Here is a 13,086-nt window from a genome sequence, read left to right as displayed (position 1 = left end):
ACTTTGTGAGTAGGAAGCACCTACTATGTGCAGCCTACATGGGTGTCCTGTGGATACTCATCCTGGCTCCTTCTCATCGTTGCCCGTACCCCTTGTTTGTAGTGGCTGGCCAGCCTGCTGGCCTCCAGCTGGTGCTCTGGGTGTGGGCAGGGCTGGCTCCCAGCTGCCTGGTCCCCCACTGAGAGCTCAGGCAGGGAGGGGCCAGCCTACAGCACCCACATGGAGGAGCAGCTGCCAAGTCACCCACCCCTGCTCCCAGGGGATTAATTGTTCCCAAACACGATCTGCACAATCCCTACACCCCATCCCATCCTGCCTGGGCAGGCCCGGACATCCCTCTAGCCAGGACGTGGGGACCTTCATTGGGTTATTCATGGTGGCCTGGCCAAGCCTGTTACAGACTTCAGTCTATGTATCCTGAGGCTAAAAGATGACCATAGGAACTGGACCTGGTAGCACATGCCTATCATTTCAGCTACTCAGGAGGCTGAGGCAGCAGGATCTATATATCAAGGCCTGTCTGGGTTATATAGTTCAAGGTCAGCCTGGACAACTTAGGGAGAGCCTGTATCAAAATAAAAATAAGGCTCAGTGGGTGAAGGCCCTTGTCACTAAGCTTGACAACATGAGTTCTATTATTGGAACCTACAAGGTGGAAGAAGAGAATCAATGCTCAAAAGTTGCCTTCTGACCTCTACAGGCACACTGGGGTACATGCATACTATACCCATAATAAATAAATATACAAACCAATAAATGAATGTAGTTTTTGAAGAAATGTAAAAAGAGGTCCAGGGATGTAGCTCAGTGGTCGAGTGCTTGCCTTTCATATAACAGACTCTGAGTTCCATCTTTGGTACCACAAAGAGAATTAATGAGCCATGGAATCTCCTGGCTTTACAAATTCTCAGTCCCTAGAACCTAGCTTGTCCAGATGCCCCGTTCTTTTCCTCCCTTGCTGGCCCCAGTCCTGAAGTTTCACAACTCCCATAGAGTTTAGGGAAGGAGAATCAGCTTCTCGCACATTCATTAGTAGTTGGGTCATCTGTCATCAGGGTTTTGTAAGAGCAGTTGGACCTCCAACTGTCCAGGAGCATGTGACTTTGGAGCCAGGATGGCAGGCACTGGGTGGGGATGCCTATGCCACATAGAGAGCATCACACACGGGGGAGGGGCATCAATATGACTAGGATGCCGTGTGTGTGTGTGTGTGTGTGTGTGTGTGTGTGTGTGTGTGTATGTTATGTATTAAGAGGGATGCAACACAGGGTTTCCAACTTGCTTACCCCTGTGTGATACTCCTAGCCCCTCACTGGGGGATTCTAGGCAGGGGCTCTACCACTGAGCCACACCCCAGCTGCTCACTGGGGGATTCTAGGCAGGTGCTCTACCATTGACCTATATATCTTCAGTATTCTTTCTACCTTTTATTCTGAAACAGGTCTTGATATCTATCTGAGGCTGACCTCTCTAACTCAGAACCCTCCTGTCTCAACCTTCTAAGGAGCTAAGATCACAGGTGTGTGCCACCAGACCATGGCCTCCACCTGCTTCTTATTCCACAGCTTTCCATTGAAAGACACCCCGCCACTTTGCCACCTCAAAGCTGAGAGTGACCACTGTTGGAAGATCCCAGCACTGCTGATGAAGCAGAGCTATGATTTTTTTTCCTTACTAGAAAATTCCATGATCTAGACACAGCTGGAAGGAGGCAGGGAGGTTATCTGGGGCCAGGGGTCAGGTTTAGCTTAAAGTTGAGCTCACATCTGGCTCAGAAGTCAAATGTCTAGATATAACGTCTGGGGTCTTCCATTCTAAGTGCTGCCTTACAGGAGACCATGGGGACCTCAGATGCTGCTTTGCCTGAGACATCAGGGTTTTTTTTTTTCTGGGACTGGGAGCAGAGGACATTCTCCAGGAAGCCGGCACATTGGGCCCATGCTGGACATAGGCCACTGAACTGCCCTCAACCTCTTGTGTCCGGCCAACTTGTGGCCTGACTCTAGCCTGTTGATACCTGATAGTTGCTGCCTACAGCTCCCTCCTTTTGGATCCCTTGCCAGGCATGGCTCTGTGAGTCCTACCTTCCCCATTTCAGGGGCCTTGCTTAGATCTTACCTGGTTTAGGTGGTTTTCCTCCAGGTCCCAGAGCTGCAGAGGAAAAGATGATGATGAATGGCAGGGAAGAAGTGACTCATTTCCCTTTCTCTGTCTGTCTTTCTCTCTCTGTCTCTGTCTGTCTGTCTGTCTGTCTGAGACAGGGACTCATGAGAGCCCAGGCTGGCCTCAAATCCATGATATAGCCAAGCATGACTTTGAACTCCTGAATCTCCTACCCCTAACTCCCAAGTTCTGGTATTACAAGCATGTACCTCCTCCCATCTCTTAGTACTTATCCATTGCTTATGCCTGCCCCACAGTAGAGGGTGAGGCTGTATGTGGGTCTCTTCCTCAAGTGCTAGAGGTGATGCCTAGAAAGTTCTCTTGCTTAGTCATGGAGTCCCTGGGAGCCCATCTTTCCCTCTGGAGTTTGTTGAGTGACTGCTTCCCGGCTTGTTTTGAGATTATGTCTCGTGTCATTCAGGCTGGTCTTGAACTTGCTATATAGACAAGAATGACTCTGAATTCCTGATCCATAGTTTCTACCTCCTCAGTGCTGGGGTTATAGGCATGCACCAACATTTCCAGCAATTTCTCAGGTTTTTTTTTTCCCTCAAGAGGAGTTAATCTCCACCTGGCAGGATTGTTGAGAGAGGAGATCAAAGAAAATATAAAAGTAGGTAGGGGCCATGAGGATCCTAAAAGGGCCATCAGGGTTTTGTTTTTAAGTAGGTCTCTTTCCCAGGGGATGCTCAACCTGTACAACATTAGTTGCTGGGATCTCTTGAAGACCTGAGGTCTAATATGTGTTGGGGGGAGGGGGTCATGATGACACCAAGATGCTTTCATTGAGGAGCCTAAGGCTAGTTTCTGAGCTTACCTCCTGCTCCTCCCAGTCCTCCGATACCAGCCCCTATTGTGTGCATTGAGAGAGAGAAACATCAGAGGTTAGTATCCAGACAAGCCACACCCCATCACCATCAAATTCTAGCTGTAGAACTTTGGGCAAGTCACCCAAAGTTTCTTTTTCTGTCTTACTGACTCAATAGCCTTGTGTCAGTTTGTCCTAGGATGGAACTAGAGGAACTTTTGACTTCATATCAGTTATTTTCTTTCCATTTTTTCATGTATGTGTGTCTGGTATGCGTGTGTATATGCATGTGTGTGTGTGTGTGTGTGTGCATTCCTATGGAGGCCCAAAGTTAATGCCTAGAGTCATCCACCATCACTCTTGTACCTTATTCATTGGTGCAGGGTGTGCCAATCAAACCCCAAGTTCACCAGTGTGGATAGCTAGCTCGCTCCACAATTACAGGCATTCGCCATGACCCATGGTTTTTGAGATGCTGGGGTTTCACACACACTAGGCAGATGCTCTACCCATCAAGCTGCATCCCCAGTTTAGTCGCTCTATTTATCTTCTCTGTTATTCGCCTCTGGGGGATTGCCAAGAGTGGGATTAAAGCTTTGAGGACTGCGAACCCTTCCAATGACAGGAATGTGTAAAGGCGCCAGCCTCCTGACAGCAGGGATTATGCTCCATCTTGTACAATATTTATGCTCTTAATAGATGTTCCATTAGCAGCTTTTCTTAGGGTGGAGACTACGCAGCTCAAGCTGGCTTTGAACTCTTGACTCTCTATGTCTGGGATGCTACTGTTACAGATGGGTGCCTTCACATCTCGCTCTACTGATTGGATTGCTTTTTTTTTTGAGGCAGGGTCTCTCACAGCCCAGGCTGGCCTGAGCTCCTTCTATAGCCAAGGGATGTCCTTGAATGCCTGTCCTTCCATACTGGGATTTACAGGTATGCAGCCACTATACCTGGTTTAAGCAGTGCAGGGGGTGGTACTCGGGGTTTCGCACATGCTAGGCAAACACTCTGCTAACTGAGCCACATCCCCAGCCTGGTTAACTTCTTCAGAAAATGGGCCTGATTGGCCTGTCCTCAGTGGCAGGAATGGAAATGTGATAAATTCACTGGCATATGAACTAGCTCAGTGGGTAAAGCTCATTTGCTGCCAAGCCTAACATATCGAGTTTCAGCCCTGGGACCCACACAGTGGTAGCAAAGATCCGATTCCCAAACGTTGTCTTATGGAACTGGGCATGGTGTCACATGCTTTTAATCCCAGCCCCCCCCCCCCAGAGGATCTCTGTGAGTTCCAGTCCAGTCAGGGATACACAGTGGGACTCTGTCTCAAAAAACAAAACAAACAAACCAAAAGAAACACCCAAACAAAAAGAGTTGTTCTCTGACCTCCACGTGCAAGCCCTAAAAATAAGTGTAATAAAAATATTTAAAAATATTCTATCTCTCATGAGCAATCCATCCCCATCTGTCATAAACAGGCGTGTGGAAACTTCATGTAGTTACCTGGATAATAGACTCCGCCAGGAACTCCACCGGGCACAGCTCCTGGAACCCCTAGAAGGAAGAGGGTAGACTCTGATTAGCCAGGCACTCAGGCTTTTTGTTTGATTGTTTTTGGGACAGGGTTTCACTATGTTGTGTAGCCCTGGCTGCCCTGGAGCTTGTTCTGTAAACCAGGCTGTCCTCAAACTCACAGACACCCGCCTGCCACTGCCCCCTGAGGGCTGGGGTTAAAGACATCCACCACTACTGCCTGTCACCAACCGTGTTTTAATGAAGATATAGTGATTATGGTATTGTTTGTCTATAAATCAATGTCTGAGGGTAAACACACACACACACACACACACACACATATATATATGATATTATATTATATTGGTTCCTTTTGTGTATGTGTGCTTAGCAAGCACTCTACCACTGAGCCACACCCCAGCCCAACTGGGGGATTCTAGGAAGGAGCTCTACCACCGACTTGACCCCAGTTCTTGTTTTATTTATTGAGACAGGTCCTCACTACGTGGTTCAGACTTGTCTTGATCTTACACCTCCTTCCCCCATCCCCAGCCTCCTGAGAAGCCAAGATTATAAGCATGAACTACCACATCTGACTTTGTATTTTCTCATTCTTCCCAAAATGTCTCAATGAAGCCGGAGGGGCAGAAGTTCTGAATTGTAGTTGCAGTAGACTTGAAATCAGGCCCAGAGAGGTTAAGGGAAGTGGTTGGGGCCACACAGCTGGGTAAACATGAAGCCTGGAGCAAACCCAGGCCACTTCTCTGAGCAGGAGGCTTAACACTGTTGACGAGAAGGGACCTGCCTGTGGTTGTGACTGGACGTTGGGCAAGGGACTCTGCCTACTTGCTTTACCCATGACTTTGCTCAGAGCTGGGCGGCAAGGCTGGAGTCAAATGTAAGAGGGCAGGCTGGGTGGTGACATCAGTTAGGAGTTAGCTGCTGTCTGGCTTCAGCCATTCCTACTCTGGTAGGATAGTGCTAGGTCAGTGTCCTTGGCCCCTAGGCAACTCTCTTTGGGTGGGGTTCTGGCCACCGACCCAGGGCTGTTTTGGGAGGCGCCAGGGACTGGAGGGGGTGGGAACATCATGAATGAGCCAATCAAATAGTTTCCTAAGGAACAGTTAATTCCAAGCCAAGGTCACGAATTTAGTCCCCAGGGACCAGCCAAAGCTTTCATTGGAGATGCTGGCCCTGGAGTTGTCATGGCAACAAATGGAGACTCCTATACTGAGCCATGACCTCTAATCTTGATAAGTCACCTTGTCACCAGGGCCCAAATTCTACTTTGCTGAAGGGACCCTGAGAGTCATATGGTGAGGGATGCAAGGTGAGTGCCAGCCAGTCATGTAGCTTTTCAGTGGGTTCAGGGAGACCTCTCAGCCAGATGTCTGTGTGTCTGGTCTCAGACACTCGGTGACAATACACAGCTGGGCCTGCCTGGTCCCTGGACCTTGTCATCCTAAGCAGAGTTAGGAATGTCTGGCCACCACGGGCAGACTGTGCTAAAGTCCTGGCGCCACCACCTCCTGGGGTCTGTGCCCCTCCCCTCGCAACCCTTGAGAGACTGAGAGACAGGCCTGGATGGTCTCTAGTGATCTGCTCAGAGCCTAGGGGCTCAGGGAGGGTGGCCCCAGGAATCTGAGTCTGCAGGAAACAGACTTTTAGCATTGTCCTGAGCTGCCAAACACACATGCCCCCCCCCAAGCTTTTGATACCCTCCCAGGCTCTGGCCTCCAGCTCTGAGCCCCAAGCGGGGAGTTCCAGTCTCTGCCTCTCTCCTGCACTTTCTCTCCTTCTCTTCCTGTTCTTTCTGGTCTCCAGCCCCAGAGCTGCCTGTGGGAACAACAGGAACAAGGGAACAATGTGGTGGGAACCGCAAGGGGACCCAGGGTAAGGCCCTCTGGCTTCTCTCCTAGCTCCTCATTTGGTGTGTGACCTCAGGCAAGTAACTGCATCTCCCCAGTGCTGGGGTGACAGACCTATGCCACCCCACCTGGTTTGTTCCAGGCCTGGGAATAGAACCCAGGGCAACATGCTCGCTAGGCACTCACCCTGCCAACGGAACCACCTCCTTAGCCAAGCCTCACTTTTTTTTCTTCCTCACAATGTAGGTGTGAGGTTTGTTGCTTCGTATGGTTGCAAGCATTCAAATGAAAGGACAGTTCCTAGTCAGACCCCCCCCCCACAGAAATAATTGATAAAAGAAGGTGCTGGTGATCTTGGGTCCCCTGTTTTCTCTTAGTGCATGGCTAGGCCCAGGTATACAATAGGTACTCAATAAATGATGAGGGAGGGAGGCAGAGAGATTGGGTTGTGTCTGATTTGTTTCCTCACTCCCCCATAAGGTCCCTGGGGGTGGTCTTGCTGAGCCCCTGACTTGACTAAACCCTATGTCTTCTCTCTTAGCGTTCTGTTCTCCAACACTGTCTATAACCAGGTTCCCTCTTGAGGGCGCTGTTACTTCCCCTCTCTCCAGCTCCTCTCTGTTTTCCACAACCGTGTTTCATAGCCCAATCACATTGGTCCAGTGTCACACCCAACCCGGGACACCCCAGATAGTTGGAATGTTGTTTTGAGACCGGATCTCATTGTGTAGCATAAGCTGGTTTCAAACATGAGATTCTCCAGTCTCAGCCACTAGAGCGCTGAGAGGGCAGGCGTGTGCCACCAGGCCTGGCTAGAGTTTTTGATTCCTGTTTTTCACTGAGAAAACAGAGAAGGCTGAGTAGCTGCCTTCTCTTATCTTGGCTGCCAAGCCTCATGGCTTGAGTTCAATCCCCAGAACCCGCATGGCGGAGGGGAAGAGTTGACTCCCCATCATTGTTTTCTGACCACCCCCCACAGTGATATGTGCATATACACACAATAAATATAATAAGAATAAAGGACTCTGTAGATAGGACATGTGGGTGCACACCTGTAATTCCCGTACTCAGAGGTGGAGACAGGAGGAGTGTGAGTCTGAGATCACGTTGCACTTCCTAGAGAACTGGAGGCTTTCCTGGGCTACACAGCGAGGTTCAGGCTAGCCTGTGCAACATAGCAAACCCCTTGTCTCAAAAATCATACACTGCTTATGGAGGTCTCCCTGCCCCCCATGGTCTTCATTCCCACCATCTCTCCTTTGTGCCAGCAGGGTTTCATACCGAGAACATCCTCACCTCCCTCCAAGTTCTCTTCTCCTCTAACCCTGCTGGAAGTCTTCACCGCTCCTTCTCCTAGCCCGCCACAGTTTCTCCTGCCTTCAATGCTCGGTCGGCCACAAGCAGCTGGCTTGGAACACACTTGTGTCTTGTTTTATGTGAGTTTGGCTCATTCCTCCTGCTAGCCTTGGGGCGAATCTCATCTCTCACATGTGTGAATCATGACCCTAGACTCCCAGGGATCCGAACAGTCCTCTGACCTGGACTAGAAGCCCCGAAAACACCCTTTAGTCCTCTGCCTGTAAACTCTCCGAGAAGGGAGATTTTCAACCCTTTCATCTGTGTGGTCTGCACTTGGCTTGCTCCTGGGCGGCAGCCTGCTCCTCAGCGCCTCAGATTGTTTTTGGTTTTGCCTTCCTCTCTTCCTCCCTCCCCTCCCTTTGCCTAATTCTCCTCTCCTCTCCTCCTTTTCCCTCCCCTCCTTTTCTCTTTTCTTCTGTCTCCTCTTCTCTTCTCTTTTCTAACACAGGGCTTCTTTGTAGCCCAGGCTAGCTTGAACTCTGTATATAGCTTAGGCTGGATTTGGGTTTACAATCCTGTCTCAGCATCCTAAATCCTGGGGGATTAAAGGCCTGGGTTCCCATATTCAGTTAAATTTTTCTCTCAAGAGTCCCCTCAGATTCTCTGGAGAACCCTCCCTGAGTCCTCTCCATTTTGGTTACCTGTTTATATACCAATCACCAGGGAGAATTAAGCCTTAGAAACTGGGCTGGGTAGGTCAGGGGCAGTGATGGGCACTGATAATCCTGGTACTTGGCAGGCAGAGGCAGGAGGATTGCTGTAAACTGGAGAGGACAATATGTCCTACCTACCAAGTTCCAGGCCAGCCAGAGTTACATATTCGAGAAACAAAAGTATTCTTTAACCTTAGGAAATTGGATCCAGGCTCAGTGGCTCACAGAAGTAATTCCAGCTTTCGGGAAGTGGAAGTGGGAAGATCAGGAGTTCAAGGTCATCTTGGCCAACATATGACCTTGTCTCAATAAAACAAAAACAAACACACAAACAAAAAACAAAACAAGACAAAACAAAAAAACCCATCTTAGAGGTTGGGCTTTTAGCTCAGAGGTAGCACACTTGCCCAGCCTACACAAAGCTTTGGGTTCAGTCCCCAGCACAACCCCTCCCTAAACAAACAAGCAAACAAACAAAAAGAACAAACAACAACAACAACAGAACAATAAAAACCAAACAAAAACCCAAAATAACAAACGTTAATAACAAATAAATAATTTTAAAAAACCTAGAAAAGTAAGGATAGGAGCTAATTTCATGGCTCACCAGATCCTGAGCAAATTGTAAGAGAAAGTCACTCCACAGCTTTGCTGTCCCATGATCGTCCAGTGGATATATTTTTGGCAGCTGTCAAGTCGCTACTGTTACCCTTGCACCCAAACCCCAGGGATGCTTAGGGGCTGGGTGCTAAAAATAGGGATTTTTTCCCCTTCTGCAGCCAGGGAAACTGAGAGTCAACCAGACGCAGCACCTTGGCCTGGTATCTATGTACATTTGACCTTGCCACTAGGAGGTTAGCGGGGCTAACGGGTCCTGGCAGGGAGCTCTGCCAAGCCCAAATCCAGTGGGGCAGCCTGGATCGAGCAGAGAAAACCTCGCCAAGATGCTTGTTGTGTGTATTTGCCAGACCCTTTGCAAAAGTTGTCCATGCTCCTGCGTTTGGGTGAGCTATCCCTTGCTCCAACCAGACGCCCAGAGCGGGATCAAGGCACTAAATCTTTGGCAGCTTATCAGAGGCACCTGGGGAGCTGTCAACCCTCAAATCCCTTGAACAAGAGCCTCCACAGATCAAATAGAGGAAGAATTCTTAGGTCACGGCATAGGTCCAGGCAACCATCATGCCCATCAGGTTTATCCTGAGATAAACCTTCAGCGTGTAAGTGTGTGTGTGTGGGGGGTATGGAAAACATTTCTGGGGTCAGGAAGATCACTGAACTTCGTTTTATGTCCAATACTATAACATGTACTTTTTTGAAGGAAGAGTTTCTTGTAGCCCAGGCTAGCCTAGAACTCACTCTATAGATGATGATATCGAACCCCTGATCCTCCTGTCTCCATCTTTCCAAAGTGCAAGGCTATAGGCAAGGGTGCTACCATGCTTGATTTTTTTTTCTCCTTTTGGTGACCTTTTATTTTAATTTTGTTTTGGGGGGATAGAGTCTCACCATCTAGCACAGGCTGGCTTGGAATTCCCTCTGTGGCACAGTACTCACATCCACGGTGATCCCGCTGTCCTATTCTCGGGAGCTCCTGAGCCACACCTGGTTTATATATCCCCTCTAACACAGGGGCTGACGCAAGCCATTAGTCAGAGGAAATGTTACTATCACCCCCATCAGCGACGAGGAACTGGTGCCCATGACATCTTTCTCTTGGGGAGACCAGGCTCCCCCTCCCGGGACCAGACAGGTGGGAGACTAGGTAGATGTGACCAATGTCCATCCCCGCGCAGATCTCTGACCTCTTAGGAGTTCAGTGGACTCAGAACAAATCTTGAAAGGCCTCATCAATCCACATGCCTCTTGCTTGAACCTAGTGACTCCGGCCACCTGGGACAGAGTTGAGATTTATCTTCACAGGGGAATGATGCCAGCGGAGTACTGAGTGATGTCACCCAGACTACAAGGGGGAGGGTTTGTTCTGCCCTTATAGGAAGACTCCGCCCCAGGGCTGTCTCTCCCCAGTATTCCCTGGCACTTCCCCCACCCCCTTCCTTTTTCTTTTTCTTTTTTTGACTCAGGGCAGAAAGCTGGCTGATATTAACTTCCAGCGGTGGCCTTAGCCTGCCTCAGGCTCTATTTCTGTACCTTTCAAGAAAGGGTCTTGTGTAGCCCAGGCTAGCCTTGAACTCCCTCTATAGCTAAGTGTGACCTTGAACTCCTGATCCTTCTGCCTCCGCCTCCACCACCTGAGAATTGGGACCACAGGTGGGAGCCACCACCACACCTGGTTTGTGAGGTGCTGGGGGTAAAACCCAGGCCTTCTAGCATGCGAGGCAAGTGCTCTATTAGCTGAGTTCCATCTCGTGCCTTCTTTTAGATTCTTTTGAGAGACGATCTCACTGTCTAGTTCAGGTTGCCCTCCAACTAGATAGCCTCCTGCCTCAGGTGTGTTCAGATAATAGTTTCTTTATGATGAACTAATACTAGTTTACAACTACTTATACAACCATCGAGGGAGGAGGGTGGGCAGATGTTAGGTGACCACATCTGGAGCAGGAGGGGCAGGTGATCCAGAGTCACGGCTCTTAACCACTGGCTGGCTGAAGCTGCAGGGTTCTCCTGTTGGTACCTATAACCCTCAGTCTTGTCCCAGTCTAGGAACTCTTGTCCTCCAGTGGGCTCCCACCCTGAGCAGATCAGTCTCACGGAACTGCTGCGGCTCCCACCCAGCCTCTGACCATAGCCCAGCCCTGCCCTGCCCTGCCCCACCCTGCCCTGAAGCCCCCTGTCCCCAGTTCAAGTTCAGGTTCCCACGACAAGGAGGGCTCTTACGGAAACCAGATTCCACCTAGATGACCTCAGCAGATGGCCCATGGGCTTGCACCTCTTTCCCCATGGCCGGATGCACCTTCCCTCTGTAAGCCGTCTCCTTCCTCCCCCATAACCCAATGTGCCTGGTCCGGACACGTAGCAGAGGACCAGAATGATAACTGGCAGCTCAGTGTAGCCTCTGACACCAGCTGTGCCCTGTCTGTCGGGAGATGGGCACCTTTCCCAGCTCACCCCCTGGCCTGTACTCCACCCCAGGAAACCCTCCTACGGCAAGGACTCGCACACACAGTGACAACCTACACCTGGGCACCAGACTTCTTCAGGATGTTGGTTTTTCGAGACGGTGTCAGGTGTCACGTAGCCCATATGGCCTTGAACTCACTACGTAGCCAACTACACACTGAATTCCTGATCGTGGGGCCACCACACAGGTGTGCATCACCATGCCAATCTGGTTTACCCAGGGCTTTGTGCTAAGTATTTAGCAAGCGCTCTACCAACAGAGACATCCTTAACCCTCATTCATGTTTTTTTTTTTTTTGAGATGGTGTCTAGTTGGCTTTGAACTTACATGCTGGGAACACAGGTGTGGCTCACCGCGCCCAATTGTGTGTTGGACTTTGGCAGGTCCCACCAGACAACTTCATGGCTGCCTCCCTCCACCTCCACCTGTCTAGGGATGGACTCCTCAACAGATCATACCTTTCCCAGATACTTCTTCAGGGACATGATCGGCCAGATCCTCACATTGACACCTGTGCAACACAGTGTGAAACACCACACACACACACACACTCCCAGTATCCCCTAAGCAACCAGGATAGTCTCTCCCCAGGCTGGTATGTGTACAGGTGTGCAAACTGCCTCCACTGGACAAGCACCCAGGTGGCTCCGAGGACCGCCCCCCTCTCGAGCTTGGACAGAGGCTAGGGACCATCCTGATTTGTGGAATGCATGTTTGACAGGATCCCCCTCCACGGAGCTAGCTCTCTAGAGGAGACAGTTCCCAGGACCCTGCCTGGAAGAGGGACGGGGGGGGGGGGGGGGGGAGGATCTGGAGGCGAAGGGCTCATCCATCTCCGGGATCCCCCATCAGTCTTGTCTCCTGGCCGGCTGGGTCCCGCAGATGTAGGCAGGATGGGACCGGCGAGGGGCAGCATGGGACCAGCGAGGGGCAGTATGGGACCGGCGAGGGGCCCCTTACCTCCAGGCTGCGCGGGATGGAGGAGGTTGAGCAAGAAGATCAGCAAAACGCCAGGCTGCGGGACTGCCGCTGTCAGACTCGCCATCTCGGGGAGGACTGCCCCAGCCTGCTCTCTGCGCCTCGTTTTATCCCCAAAGCGTAATTGCTGCCTGGTAGGCTGCTGTGAGGGAGGGAGGGAGGGATAGAGGGCGGGTGGGAGGAGGGCGGGAGGAGGGGGAGCTGGGAGAGGGGGTCGCGGGGGAGGGGGCAATTACGAAAGGCCACGCTCGCAAGCCTCCTAGGCTGAATCTGCCTGGACCATGGGTCGATTTTCCTGCACACACACACACACACACACACACACACACACACACACACGCGTGCGCGGCTTTTCCCTCTGTAGCTGTTTGCTTGCTCCTGGCCCTGTTCCCGCCAGAAAGTGCGAGGGGGCCTTTGCCAGGACAGTCCTCTGGAGAGGAAGCAGGAGGGAGGGCCCAGGCAGCCCAGCCAAAAAATCCCAGCCCTAGCCAAGGCTGGAGTAGCCAGGCCCCCGCCCCTCTGACTGGGCCCCAGGCCCAGTGTGGGGACACAGGCCAGCTGTCCCGCGCCTCAGCTCCCACCCTGGCCCCGCAGACACCCTGACACCCCCAAGTCTAGCTAAAGACAGACCTTACCCAAAACTGGGCTGGGAAGGTTGAT

General features: G+C 51.0%; 1 protein-coding gene across 2 annotated transcripts in view; it reads right to left on the bottom strand.

Moving 5' to 3' along the window:
• Positions 1-12,830, bottom strand: part of Eln (elastin) — a 44,318-nt gene extending 31,488 nt beyond the window's left edge. Inside the window, exons 1-4 of one of the 2 annotated variants that reach the window (XM_075977147.1) lie at positions 12,409-12,830; positions 4,478-4,528; positions 2,981-3,013; positions 2,119-2,151 (exon numbers count right to left, since the gene is read on the bottom strand). In XM_075977147.1, the coding sequence (XP_075833262.1) occupies positions 2,119-2,151; positions 2,981-3,013; positions 4,478-4,528; positions 12,409-12,493 (202 nt within the window). In that variant the 5' untranslated portion in view covers positions 12,494-12,830. The remainder of the gene's footprint in view (positions 1-2,118; positions 2,152-2,980; positions 3,014-4,477; positions 4,529-12,408) is intronic. The other variant, XM_075977157.1, reaches the window with a different exon arrangement.
• Positions 12,831-13,086: the final 256 nt, after the last annotated feature.

The sequence above is a fragment of the Microtus pennsylvanicus genome, chromosome 1 (genome assembly GCF_037038515.1).
Source record: "Microtus pennsylvanicus isolate mMicPen1 chromosome 1, mMicPen1.hap1, whole genome shotgun sequence".
Classification (NCBI taxonomy): Eukaryota; Metazoa; Chordata; class Mammalia; order Rodentia; family Cricetidae; genus Microtus; species Microtus pennsylvanicus.
Note: the sequence above shows the minus strand (reverse complement) of the source record. Positions and strands in the feature narration are given on the sequence as shown.